At 44.8% G+C, this 14,944-nt stretch overlaps 1 protein-coding gene across 1 annotated transcript in view; it reads right to left on the bottom strand.

The window, feature by feature from the left end:
• The window catches only part of ADAM19 (ADAM metallopeptidase domain 19), a 75,128-nt gene that overhangs the window by 34,884 nt on the left and 25,300 nt on the right, over positions 1–14,944 (bottom strand). The window contains exons 4-5 of the mRNA XM_007655294.3: positions 3,762–3,840; positions 419–495 (exon numbers count right to left, since the gene is read on the bottom strand). Coding sequence (XP_007653484.2) covers positions 419–495; positions 3,762–3,840 — 156 coding nt within the window. The remainder of the gene's footprint in view (positions 1–418; positions 496–3,761; positions 3,841–14,944) is intronic.

Here is a 14,944-nt window from a genome sequence, read left to right as displayed (position 1 = left end):
CCTACCCCGGCACTTAGAAGACTGCTGGACACCCGGTAAGCACTTAATAAATACCATTAAAAAAAAGAACACGGAGCAATGAAACTCAAATCCCTCCATTTTGCTGCTTGTTATGGATGGGGGGACATCTGGTAGGGGAAGGGACTGAGGTTATCGGTAAAACTAGGTTTCTGGATTGTGTGTAGTTTATACCTCTTACAGACATGGGCCCAATCAACCCAGGACCCTTTTTTAAACACTAAAAAAAAACATGATCTTTAACCAAGATTTCGTGATGGAATGCGTAACATTTTGAAACTTCTATCTGAATTATAAAAAAGTCCCTGGGGCTAAGAAAATGATGGCCCTAAATGGCTGAGATGGAACCTTCAGGAGGGGATATGGCATCTCCCAAGCCGGCACCCTCCCCTCTCCTTACCGAATCCCTTGGCATGTGCTCAGTGTGACACTGGACTGTTCCATTCCTCTCACTGTCCCGTGGTAAAAACACCGGTCCTGGAAGGTGAAGACATGACCATCAAGTGAAGAGCAAAGAGGAGAATCTTCAAACATGTCCATTTCCAGCAGAAAATCAATTTTTCCATGGCAGTACTTGATGATACTAAGCATTTTTTTACTCCCAATCCAATAAAGGACAGAAAGGTCGAGGAAGATAGGATACATGGATGAGACAACTCAGGAGAGACCCTGATTCTATGACATTATAAGAAAGGCTGAAAGGAAAAGAATTATGGGTTCCCTCCAAATGAATAATAATAATAATTATATTATTATTATAATTATCATTATTAATACTGGTGCTAATATTATGGTACTTGTTAAGCACTATGGGTCAAGCACTGTTCTAAACTCTGGGATAAATACAAGTTAATCAGGTGGGACCCAGTCCCTGTCTCACATAGGGCTCACACTCTTAATCCATGTCCCACATGGAGCTCTCAGCATTAATCCCCATTTTACAGATGCGGTAACTGAGGCCCAGAAAAGTTAAGTGACATACCCTAAGTCACAAAACAGACATGTGGTGGAGCTGGAATTAGAACCCATGTCCTTCTGACTCCCAGGCCTGTAATCTATCTGTATGAGTGCTACTTCTGCAAGGAGGCCACAATACATGGGGCCAGAGCAATTGTGACTAGAGCCTGGTCAGTGTCTGGATGAAATATTTTGGCCACTGGGCTGAGTTTCCTTAAAACATCTGGCACGTATGTGTTTTTTTCAAATAAACACAACTTTGGCAGATGATACAAGGATCATTGCACTATCTCTCCTTTTTGGACTTACTCTGACATCCACAGGTGTGGACATCATGTTTTTGCAACACGAAAAACAGAAGGCTTTAGGCTGAGCTGCTTCTCCAGAAACCTCACTGACTCTCAGGCCTGTAATCTACAAACCAATCTCATCACCCCCAACTGTAAATCACTGTCACAAGCAGTTATGCAGTCTCGCTCACACCGAGGTGCTCAGGGTTTTCCCTGCCAAGAGGGAACCACACCAGACACTCACCATAGAAGAGATAAAGGAAGGGGGAAATTGTGTGAAGAATACTCTATCAACATGACTGTTCCGTTTTCACAGTGCTCTCTGGCCTGCTGGTTTGCCAGCTCTGGAAAATCAGTACCAGTCATTTCTAAATAAAGCCATTGGAACTGAGAAGGAGAACAGGAAACCAATGAGCCCATAAATAGCAATAATCAAAACAATCAAACCCCCACCATCAATGATGGCATCCGTTGCAGTCTGAGAGCTCTTTGGGGCTTAGATTACAGACCAGCCTCCCTCTGGGCCTTTGGCAAATCGAGACTGAATTTGGGGCAGGGTTGGGTCAAAACTCAAGCAACTGGATGACTTCAACTCCTATTTCTCATTTGAGGCTGGGGGATTTGAAAGAAGAAAATCCACTGAAATCCATCAAGACTGGAGAAAGGAAATGGACTGACAGTGGCGATGACACTGATGTCTAGGAAACTCTGTGAAGTTCCTAACCCCGTTGTTTCTCTAAACATAAGCCACTTAAATAATGTAAACAACCCAAAACTGTCCTTGTGTTTCAGCAACCGACCTGCGTGTAGATTCTGCAGTTGAATTCTGCAAGAAGTAGAGTGCTCTGCACACAGTAAGTACACAATAAATACGATGAATGAATGAATGAATGAATGGCGAATCCGAGCTGACTGCCCATGAGCTGGGCATATGTGAACATGTTACTGTTACATGTACATGTTACTGACTGACTAGAGCTGAGTCTGGATACACGCCCAGGTTCCTTGTTAGACGCCTACTGAAGTAGATGAGAGGGTGTCTTTGTAGTTGGGGAAAATGGGTGGGATTGGGTAGGGCTGGGAAAGGATCTCCGGGTTTCTCTCTCCTGCTTTGTTGTCATCCTTAGCACTGCTACCCCCAAAAGACTGCCAGTTGGAGTTTCCCTCTCTCCTAGCTTCCCTGGCCCCCATGCCCATCCTCTGGGGGAGGGGAGGGGGAGGCAGAGGAAGAAGGATGGGAGGAAGGATTACGTGGCTACCAGGCCTGGGAGTCAGAAGGACCTTGGGCAAGTCACAATTTCTCTGGGCCTCCGCTCCCTCACCTGTAAAGTGGAGATTAAGACTGTGAATCCCACAGGGACAGGGACTCTGTCTAACACACTTTACTTGTATCTACCACAGCACTTGGTACAGTGCCTGGCATATAGTAAGCGCTTAACAGTTACCACAATTATGAGTTATTACTCACTCTGGGGGCAGGTTTGCCACTGCCAATAGCCTCTGATTACCTCCCTCATGGCCCCTTTGGCAGGATCTTTCCAATCACATTTATTGATCACTGTACTAAGCACTTGGGAGAGTACAATACAACGGAGTTGGAACATACACTCTCTGCCCAAAATGAGCTTAAAGTCTACAGATCTCCAGTAGCAAAAGAGGAGACCTCAGGACTTGGCCCCTGGCCTGCAAAGGTGCTGGCAGTGGCCTCAGACAGAGGCCAATTTAAAGGATAAAACTAACTGCACCTGAAAGTTCTTCACAAGGAAGGCTGGGAGACAAACAGAGCAGCAGGGTCCTTGTAGTCTCACCATTCCATGCGCCTTTGACTCCATAGTCCCCGTGGACTGAGAAACTCTACCAGGAGGGGTGATCTCATGGTCTTTATCTCCTTTTTCTTTTACAGACTATGGCCAACCCAGCTAGATCTTGGAGCTGCAGCGGGAGCTCCAGGCCAGGCTGTTCATGTAGACTTTTCTGAACAGGAGCCATCTGGCACCAGCTGGGGCCTTCCAAATGAGGGCAAACAGCCAGAGCCGGCAGAGCAGGGAACGGGTTTCAACTCCGGGGCAGAGAGGGAGGAGAGAAAGAGAGAGAGAGCGAGAGTCTCAACTCTGAGCTGAGGAAGTTCCGGCTCTGGAGATTATAAAGAATATCTCTCCTCTGCCAGCTGCAGGCGGCATCAAAATCACTAGATTGTTTAATCTCCTTTAGCAAATCCCATCCCACTCAGTTACCAACATCCACACAAGCGCAGACACAGAGGAGCCCTCCTGAGCAGAGGCTTGCCCACTGCACAGTGGTTCTGGGCTGCAATAAACCTCCGCCTGTGAGGTCCATGCCTTTCAACCCCCTGACAGATCTGAATGTCGGAGGAGGTCCCAGTCCAGAAGAGATCAATCGCCTTCAGAAGCTCTTAGCGGCGTCTCAAAGCATCCTCTGCTCTTTCTCCCCAGTTCCCAACAAAAAAGGCTTAGAATCGAGATCATAATTACTTACCCTATTTTTCAAAGTGGAGGTTTGAGGGGCTCCACTCTCGGAGTAATGAGTTTCTGTGTAACCTGGAGCAAACAGGTACCTAAGAATAACAGAAGCCAAGTTGTGCTTCATTAGATTCCAGACATGGATTTAGCAATTTTCAAGTTATCAATATATAGGCTATGGGAATTTTCCTTTGCTTTTTTTTAATGGTATTTCTTAAGGGCTTACTAGGTGCCAGGCACTGTACTAAGCACTAGGGTAGATACAAGCTTATCAGGCTGGAAACAGTTCCTGGCCCACACGGGGCTTACAGTCTCAATCCCCATTTTATAAATGAGGTAAATGAGGCCAGAGAAATTAAGTGACTTGGCCACGGTCACAGAGCAGACAAGTGGTGAAACTGGTATTAAAACCCAGGTCCTTCTGACTCTCAGGCCTGTACTCTATCTACTAGGCGATGATGCTTCTCATGACCTTATGTATGTCAAGTTGATTCTTGCTTCTGAGTACAATTTAAACCTCAGGGGAATTTCCCTAGGCTTCCTTTATGGGTCTGTTTCTTGTATTCAAAGTCCTCTGTAGCCAAAGAGCCCCCCATAACTATCCATGACTCTGAGTGGATTGTGACTCCAGAGAAATTTCAGAACCTTGATCTCCCCACTAAGGGAAGAGCATGCTCTTGCAGAAACAAGCTGAACATAATTATCTAGGGCAAGGCAGATTTACTCCTCAAGGGGCTGAGGAAGCATTTCTCTGCCTTCTCAACACATACTGGGTCAGTTCTCCCGGAGAGGTAACAATAAATCAAAGAACGCTCAAGAGAGATTGTCCAGGGTTCGCAAGGTTAAAAAAAGAATCTCTTTGGAAAGGAGCCCTAATACTCTCTCAGAAAGCTTAGGAAAGGCTTGCAACATATAAGTCACTCTCTCCAGCTCCTCCTGGCTGCAGGATTACTGTAGGGAAGCCACTACTCGGCCATAAAGGACCCAGACAGCAAGAAAGAAACATTCAACTCTGCTCTCAAGAGGAACTAAGCTCACTCAACCAGATTGTTTGGGGATCAGCAGCATCCAGAAGTCAGAAAGACTGTTTATCTTAAAACCAGAGACAAAATGAAATTGAAAAGAAAGGAAAAAAATGCTTTCACATGAGTAAATTTCAACCCACTTAGTCCCCAAATAGTGGGCTAATAATAATAATTGTGATATTTACTAAGAGCTCACTATGTGTCAAGCATTGTACTGCACATACACTGTACTGTATAATACATGCATATTGGACACTGTCCGACGTGGATGTAGAGAGAACATGAGGCCATAGTGTTGAAATCCCCATTTAATTGAGATGCTGAGTCCCGCTCTATGAACTTCTTTGGAATCTGCAGAATAGCATGGAGATTTTTGCATTTCCCCTTAACAATTTCTAGTTGATCCTGCTTCCAGCCAGATGGAATACACCACAAGAATGGTCTCTCTTGTCACAGTTCAACCCTTCCAGCCTCTAGCCTTGGCCTAAAACAAAGGGACACAGCAGGGAAATTTAAAATAAGGCAAAATGCAAGAGCAGTTTGTGTGAAGAAGCTTGGGTCATCAGAAGGCTTGGATCAATTCCTAATTTATCTGGCCTCCTTCCCTAACCCTATCTCAGGCGACCACAAATCTTCACAGGTTCTGCTCCTCTGCAAACAAATAGCTTCCAAAGGAAATGGAAAATGTGTGTTTTTAGAGTCATCTTATGTCCCATCCTCCTAGCTGTACCTGGGAGCTGTCAGAGAGCAAGAAAAATTTACCAAATGACAGAAGGCATCAGATATGGCTGCTGAGAGCAATGCTAAGTGTCTCTTCGATCTGAACTGCATATGTCTCTTGTCAACCACCACATGATAGATGATAGGCCAGAAGTTCACTGTTTAATGGTTGTTCTCTCATGTAGAGAGATAACTCATTTTTCTTCAAACACACCCAAACTGTTATGAAACTTTTTGGTCTCCCTAGGACTCAGAAAAAAACATTCAAAGCAATGTCTTGCACCCTTCCCTAGAGAGAGAGAAAAATGTAGCTGTAAAATATAAAGAACATTTTACAGATGAGGAAACTGAGGCACAGAGAAGTTAATTGCCCAGTGAAAGTCCCACCTCAATGGAGTTTTCTTTCCTGCTCATTCCTCTTCTCGCAACAATTCAACCTCTTTTCTATTATCTCAACAGTCCCAGTTTGTTTGGTAATGAGACCTGAAAGCGCCTCCAAAGACAAAAGTCCCTCCTGCCCCCATCCTCCAGAAAAGGGAGGAAGGTGTACAGATATTTTTATTTTGTATTTTGTGTTTTGCAGGTTGAACACCTTTGCAGAACCATGGGTAGTCACTTGTAGGAAAGTAAGGGTGCAGAGGGGGAAAGTTAGGGATTTTAGCTGAACAGCCTTCAACATTAGAATGACTGTCAAGGAGCACCATCATGACATGATTCCTCCAAGCACACTTCCACCAGCAGAGCAGATCACTGTCAAAGCTGAATGGATCATTGTTCTGACAAGGTGATGGCATTTCAGTATTTTCTTATGAGTCACTGGGCCTGGAACTCAACTTCTTTGGAAAGAAGAAGAAAGAAGATGGAAGAAGGAAGAAGAAGAAGAATCTACTAAGTGCTTACTGTATGCCAAGCACTGTACTAAACACTGATATGACTACAAAATCAGGTCAGGCAAAGCCCCTATTCCACTGGGGGCTCAAAATCTAGCAGGGATGAAGAACAAGTATTTATTCTCTATTTTACAGTTGAGGAAACTGAGGCAAAGAGAAGCTAAGTGATTTGTCCAAGGTCACATTGCAGGCAAGTGGCAGAGTCGGGATTAGAAAGGTTTCCCTGGAAAGCTGGAATCAGAGCTGCTCTGTGAGGTAAAGACAGTGAAATATTTTGTTCCTTAGGGAAAAGGCCCTATTATTTATTACCACCAGCCTACTGTGTGTCAATCTCTCACCGAGTAGTTTCTCACAAGCCTACCACCTCAGACCCTGTCATTTACTGCTTACATGGCTACAAATCACAGAAAGTGACCACCTCCTGCACCTCACATTATCTGTAAGAAACAGCAAAACATTGTATGGCTCTTTCCAATATTGAGGCTCCTTATGGGCAAAGGACATGTCTCTAACTTCTGCTTTACTTTCCCAAGTTTTTACCACCCAATGGGTTCCGTTAATACAATTTCTACTATTAGTAGGCATTATTTGCCTTCTCTGGAGCTGCAGAGGCATGGACTGTCACTCATATGAAACACCAAAAGAGCCAGGGTTGGCTGAAGAGAGAATGCAGGATCCTAATGTTTTCCAAAAATCTCAGAAAAACATAAAATCAGGGGTAAAATCAGTCACATGTGTCCAAATGGCTCCATCTTCCTCTCTTTGAACAAGCAATCCTGAAGATAGTGCTTGTATAATCTGGTTGGTTCCCTTTTTGAAAGGTGCATGAGTTCCTTTCTTTACCAGGGTAAAGCTTTCTGAAAGAAGACAGAATCCATGTAAAGTGAGCCTAGGTTTCTTTTCAAAAGAAGCTTTTAAGTGAAAAGTAATGTAAAAAGTGTAAACCTAGAAACTGCCCATGGAACTCGAATTACCTATGCTCCAGACTACAGATGAGATTAAAATTGCATTTTCAAAGAGGACTAGAAAGATCTCATCAAAGGAGCCTTCACTCCCGAAATGGGCTTATCTGGGCCACTCTAATGCCTTCATCTCTGTACCCTCTCAGAGGGAAGGATACATGGTCCATCTCTGCCTAAGGGCTAACACCACAACTTTGATCTCAGCTTTCAAAAGTTCCCTGTGGCAGAGGGAAATCCCAATTTTGCTGAGGTTTGCTGTACTAATGTATACTGCTAGGTACCTGGTTGCTAAACTCAGATTCAATAATGCTACTCTCAGCACAGATAATCCCAGCAGATGAGAGCAGAGCATCAGGGAACCATAAAGGCACTTCATTCACCACACAGTTTCAGTATAATCTCCTTCTTGACATTAGCTGGCTCAGCATAAATTCTGCAGGATGCAAATGTTTCATCATTCAATTGCATTAAAACTTTCAGGAAACAGTTCGAGCGATTTGTGTCCAGGAAGACTCTACAGCAGAATATTCATTAGGCTGGATTAAAGTGAAACGATGGGAATTGCTGCTTCCCTTTCTCAACTCCAGTGTCAGATCTTTTGAACTTCCGTAAGCCCTTCTGCATATGCTCATAGCCTGATGGGCAGTCCAGGAAACAGTGGGGCAAGCAGCATGGCCTAGAGGAAAGAGCATGGGTTTGGGAGAGGACATATATTCTAATCCCAGCTCTTTCACTTACTTGCTGTGTGACGTTGGACAAATCACTTAACTTCCCTGGGCCTCAGTTTCCTCACCTGTAAAGTGAGGATTAAATACCCATTCTCCTTCCCCCTTCAACTTTAACATGAGGGACGGGGACTGTGTCCGACTTGGTTATCTTCTATCTAACCCAGAATTTAGTATAGTGCTTGGCACTGAGTAAACTCTTAACAAATGCCACAATTACTATTATTGAGGGTGCTCAGATTTTGTTTGTATAATTTTGAGAGGAAAAGGGTGAGAAATATTCCCTCAGGATGGGAGAAACCAACAAAATGTGCAACATAAAACAAGATCTTCTCTTAGATGAAACTCCAAATCATGAGAGTAAAGTCTGGATAATTTACTTCCATTCCCACAGCCTCCAAAATAAAACAAACCTGAAATAACTGTGTATTTGGAGAGTGCACAACACAGACCCCGAAATACAAAATTTAAATGGGAATCACCCAACTTTTACTAAGTCTTATCTTTTACCTCTTGCGACCACTAAACTATGAATCAGTGCTGTCTTACCTAGATCTGTACTTTGTGTCCACCAAAAGGCTGGGTCCATTCAAGCATTTGATAAAGGAGTTCAGTCGGTCAAGAGTCTTTATTGAGCACCTACTATGTGCAGAACACTGTACTAAGCACTTGGGAGAGTACAACAGTGAGGTTATATGAAGAATACCTTCATTTTTTACCGACAAAAAAACAATATCCCGACCAGCCCCACGAGCGGGTGTCTGGAAAAAAAAAAAAGCAAGTCACAGGCCGGGGGGATTCAGACACAAAGTCATTTACAGATTGGAGGAAAAAGAGAATGGAAAAATGGACAAATAGAATAAATGAATGCATAAATTCTAATCCTCCTTGACCTCTCTGCTGCCTTTGACACTGTCGATCATCCCCTCCTCCTCTATACCTTATCTCACCTTGGCTTCACAGACTCCATCCTCTCCTGGTTCTCCTCTTACCTCTCTGGCCGGTCATTCTCGGTCTCCTTCACTGGAGCCTCCTCCCCCTCCCATCCTTTAACTGTTGGAGTTCCTCAAGAGTCAGTTCTTGGCCCTCTTCTGTTCTCCATTTACACTCACTCCCTCGGTGAACTCATCCGCTCTCACGGCTTTGACTACCATCTCTACGCAGATGACACGCAGATCTACATCTCCGCCCCTGTCCTCTCCCCCTCCCTTCGGGTTCGCATCTCCTCCTGCCTCTGGGACGTCTCCACCTGGATGTCGGCCCGCCACCTAAAACTCAACATGAGCAAGACTGAGCTCCTCATCTTCCCTCCCAAACCCGGTCCTCTCCCAGACTTCTCTATCACTGTCGATGGCACGACCATCCTTCCCGTCTCTCAGGCCCGCAATCTCGGTGTCATCCTTGACTCGTCTCTCTCGTTCACCCCACACATCCTATCCGTTACCAAGACCTACCAGTTTCACCTTTACAATATCGCTAAGATCTGCCCTTTCCTCTCCACCCAGACGGCTACCTTACCACTACGGGCTCTCATTATATCCCGCTAGACTACTGTGTCAGCCTTCTCTCTGACCTCCCTTCCTCCTCTCTCGCCCCGCTCCGGTCTATTCTTCACTCCGCTGCCCGGCTCATCTTCCTGCAGAAACCATCTGGGCATGTCACTCCCCTTCTTAAACAACTCCAGTGGTTGCCTATCAACCTCCGCTCCAAACAAAAACTCCTCACTCTAGGCTTCAAGGCTCTCCATCACCTTACTCCTTCCTACCTCTCCTCCCTTCTCTCTTTCTACCGCCCACCCCGCACGCTCCGCTCCTCCGCCGCCCACCTCCTCGCCGTCCCTCGGTCTCGCCTATCCCGCCGTCGACCCCTGGGCCACGTCCTCCCGCGGTCCCGGAACGCCCTCCCTCCTCACCTCCGCCAAACTGATTCTCTTCCCCTCTTCAAAACCCTACTTAAAACTCACCTCCTCCAAGAGGCCTTCCCAGACTGAGCTCCTCTTCTCCCTCTACTCCCTCTACCACCCCCCCCCCACCTCTCCGCAGCTTAACCCTCTTTTCCCCCATCTCCCTCTGCTCCTCCCCCTCTCCCTTCCCATCCCCTCAGCACTGTACTCGTCCGCTCGACTGTATATATTTTCATTACCCTATTTATTTTGTTAATGAAATGTACATCGCCTTGATTCTATTTAGTTGCCATTGTTTTTACAAGATGTTCTTCCCATCGACTCTATTTATTGCCATCGTTCTCGTCTGTCCGACTCCCCCGATTAGACTGTAAGCCCGTCAAACGGCAGGGACTGTCTCGATCTGTTGCCGACTTGTTCATTCCAAGCGCTTAGTACAGTGCTCTGCACATAGTAAGCGCTCAATAAATACTATTGAATGAATGAATTAATAAATGGTAGAGGATACACGCTGACATGTACAGTAAATGCTACAGGTGACTGTGAGTATATTAGAACTGAGATGGTAGTTGGTAGGATACTAACTGCCTGCCTAGATCGAAAATGCCCAAACCAAGGAAGCAAATAGGTCCAGTGTGAGATGGACTGGGTCCGGACCTCAGTTCTAGAGGGGCAAGCTGGATGGTGTAGTGGATAGAGCACAGGCCTGAGAGTCAGAAGGTCATGGGTTCTAATCCTGGCTCTACCACTTGTCTGCTGTGTGACCTTGAGCAAGTCACTTCACTGTGCCTCAGTTACCTCATCTGCAAAATTCATTTAGTCGTAATAAGTGCTTACTGCGTGCAGAGGTGTGAGCTTCACGGGGGACAGGGACTGTGTCCAACCCGATTTGCTGGTATCCACCCCAGTGCTTAGAAGAGTGCCTGACACATAGTAAGTGCTTAACAAATACCATAATTATTCACCCATAAGTGGGGTGTGTTTAATGCGCAAAACTGGCAGGGCTGAAGCTGAGGCCACTACACATGAGACAAGCTACAAAGTATGTCTAATAACACCCAGCTACAGGGGAACCACTTAACAGCTAGAACCAAGGTACCTCTGAAATCACAATGTTGCCCACAGGCTTAGAATCACCCATATGCAGGGCTAAAAAACTGACCCTAGGGACTTGGACAAACTCTTGGACATGGATGACCGAGTTTGCATTTTATAATTAATTATGGCATTTGTTAAGCTCTTACTATGTGCCAGGCACTGTACTATGGCTGAGCTAAAGAGAAGATCCATTTTTATTAGCAATCCTTTCATCAATGATGCAAAGCAAAATGGCGCCATCCCAAAGCCTGGCAGAAAGCCAGGGTTACGGGTATGTTTCCTTCTCATTTTACTCAGGAAGTCACAAACAATGCATTAAGTCAACACTTCTATTTTCTAAATTGTTTTCCATTACGTCTACCTCCTAACCCACTGCTTGTCAGCTCTTATTTGACTTTTACATTATACTGTAGGATGTTTTCATTAATATTGTTTACTTCCTCAGCATTGTGATTTTCTTTAACCCTCCAAGTACCTCCCTGTAGACTCTGTAGAAAGATCTTATTCTATCACCATACCTCCCAAGAACTTTGATACTCACCCTACCTCCAGCACTTATACTTCAGTTTACCATTTCCCTTATTTGTAATTTATTCAAATGTCTCTCTTCCTCTCTCCATTTCAAGCTCCTTGTGGACAGGGATCCTATCAACTCTTTAGCACTGTACTCTCCCAAGGCTTAGCACAGTGCTCTGCACACAGTGTGCTCAATAAATACCATTAATTGATTAACTGATCAGAGCCCCTTTTCATACCTGGCTCAACTTCAGAACTGCCCTTTCAAGCAACGGAATGCTGCTATTTGCCCCTAAAGTTTGCTCATCTCTTTGTCCTACAATGCAAAAGATCTTTAACAATAAAGGAGTCAATGAAAGGCATGGGAAACTGAGTCTCAGGGGCCCTAATCAAGGTTGGAAGACCAGAGAAGCAGCGTGGCTCAGTGGATAGAGCCCGGGCTTTGGAGTCAGAGGTCATGGGTTTGAATCCCGGCTCTGCCACTTGTCAGCTGTGTGACTGTGGGCAAGTCACTTCACTTCTCTGTGCCTCAGTTACCTCATCTGGAAAATGGGGATTAAGACTGTGAGCCCCACTTGGGACAATCTGATTCCCTTGTGTCTACCCCAGCGCTTAGGACAGTGCTCTGCCCGTAGTAAGTGCTTAACAAATACCAACATTATTATACCTTGCTTTATCTCAATTTACACCCAGAAGAGATGAGCATTTCCAGATAAAAGAGCAATATGCTTGTCCCCACCCACCCCCTCCTCCCACTCATTGTTCCTTGCTCATCTCCTCTGGACATAGATATAGCAACAGTAACTGCAGGATAAAACCTAAAAGTTATTTAGGGAGTCATATTTAGAGTTTAAAAGAGACTGGTGCAAGAGTATGCTCTGGGCCTAAGGAGTTTTCACCACTCATTACAATGCCCTGCACAGAGTGAGCTTACATATCGACTGAGCTGTAATTTGATTGTGAATTGGAAACTTTTTTATTCACTTTAAGTCCACCAAACCAACATAAATAGGGCCAGTGGAAGTACAAGGCACATCTGCTCTGGGTGGAAATGTCTTAGTCAGTTCCCCTTCCAGAAGGGCATAAAGCCGCTGGTATTCCTGGGATTCATAGATTAGCATTAAAAGATATTTAACACCTACTAATTTAATCAACCAATGGTATATACTGAGCACCTACTGTGTTCAGAGCACTGTACTAAATGCTTGGGCAAGTATATGATAGAGTTCGTAGATCCAGTCTCTGTCCATAAGGAGCCTAGAGTGTAGATTAGGAGACAAATGATAAAATAAATTACAGCTGGGCTGGGAGAGTATAGGGACATAATAATAATAGTTTCTGTTAAGCACTTACTATTTGCCAAGCATTATACTAACTGTTGCATCAGATACAAATAATCAGTCCCCACATGGGACTCAGAGTCTAAGTAGGAGGGAGAAGGGACATTGAATCTTCATTTTGCAGATGAGGGAACTGAGGCACAGAAAAGATAAGTGTCTTACCTAAGGTCACACAATAGATATGTGGCAGATCTAGGATTAGAACTCTGGTCCTCTGATTCCCAGGACTGTGCTCTTTCCACTAGACCACACTGCTTCTAATGGCTATGTACATAACTGCTGTGGGGGTGGGGTGACTCTGCAGAACAAATATTCACCCCATCCCCATAAATCTAGAGAAGAGAGCTCTATAAGTAGTGTGGCTTAGGGGAAAGAACACGGGCTTGGGAGTCAGAAGTGGTGGGTTCTAGTCCCGACTCTGCCACTTGTCTGTTGTGTGACTTTGAGCAAGTCACTTAGCCTCTCTGTGCCTCAGTTATCTCATCTGTAAAATGGGGATTAAGATTGCGAGCCCCACGTGGGACAACCTGATTCATCTGTATCTACCTCAGCGCTTAGAACAGTGCTTGGCACATAGTAAGCACTTAACAAATACCATAATTATTATTATTATTAATGCTAATAACAACTGGGGTGATTCTTACGCATATACTGTGTGCCAAGCACTTTGATAAGTCCTAGCATAGACATAATACAATCAGATCAGACCCAATCCCTGTCACACCAGGCTTTAGCCCCCAACCTGGAAATTGGTGTATTTTTGGTGTTGGGCATTTGCCTTTCTTTATGCAAGGAAGCTTAGTCATCATTCTTTGTGAAGGGTGGCATGAACCCCAAGGAGACCCTGAATGAGTTCCCCTTCAAGCCCTTGGAGACTTGAGCTTAGCTGCCTCTTCATTCTTTCATTCAGTCCTATTTATTGAGCACTAATTGTGTGCAAAGCACTGTACTAAGTGCTTGAGAAAGTACAATAAAACAATAGACAGATTCCCAGCCCACGATGAATTTACAGTATAGAGAACAAGTTTACAATTTAGAAAACGAGCTTATAGTCTAAATCATCTTATGATGAGGCAGCTACAGACATCGCTCCCACTTCCTCCTGCACCACCGCCCAGATTGAGCTGGTTTCTACCCAGTGGCATCTGCTTGTCAAGAAACAAAGTGGTGGTTCTCCAATCCTAGTAGCAGAGACCAAGGTGCAGCTCCTCTTTCTCTGATGTGCAAGCACCTATTTTCAAAACTCTACCTCCTCCTTTGAACTTCTGTAAACCTTCTGAGTGTGTGCAAGAAAGTGTTCTTCAGAACTTCCACAGTATCGAAGGATACCAATCTCCTCTCACCTACAGGTGTTGAAGTTGTCCGAGCATAGGCCTAGAATGTGTAACCTCTGATCTCTAATCATTAGACATGCAAGCTTAGTCACATCTTTCCACTCCCTCTACCCCTCATCAGTAAACAGAGGCTTAGGAAAGCTAAAACAATGCAGACTACAATCCTATTCAAGATCTGCAGGTTCACCCTAGCAAGGTCACACAACAAATCCTCAAAACTCCAACTCAAGGACAATTGTTGCTAAATCACACTATCAACTATAGATTAGACCAGACAGCCATTAGACTATCTTTTGACTGACAAAACTAATCACCAATACTTTTCCGGTCAACACAGCCCCAACCCTAACCCTAGGGAGGTTTTTCCACATTTTGAAGCTGTCGGGGGTTTCATTTCTGAATGAGTTATTGATTGGCCTTTGGACATCTGATTTTAGGCTGTGTGTCATCCAGCTCCCAATTGCAGCAGCAGTCGCCACATGCCGATCTCACAGCCTCTGCTGTCCTTCACTCATCCCCCTACTTCAAGCTCCTTGGTATTTTGCCTCGACAGTAGAGTTTCGCTGACTTGCTTTATCCCTGACTAAAAGATTCTAACAGCGAGAGGAAGAATCACGCAAGCTGACCTCCGGTATAATATGGCCATTTAGGGAGCTGGAGTTAGGCAACATCCAAACTCATCATAA

This window comes from Ornithorhynchus anatinus, chromosome X1 (assembly GCF_004115215.2).
Source record: "Ornithorhynchus anatinus isolate Pmale09 chromosome X1, mOrnAna1.pri.v4, whole genome shotgun sequence".
Classification (NCBI taxonomy): Eukaryota; Metazoa; Chordata; class Mammalia; order Monotremata; family Ornithorhynchidae; genus Ornithorhynchus; species Ornithorhynchus anatinus.
Note: the sequence above shows the minus strand (reverse complement) of the source record. Positions and strands in the feature narration are given on the sequence as shown.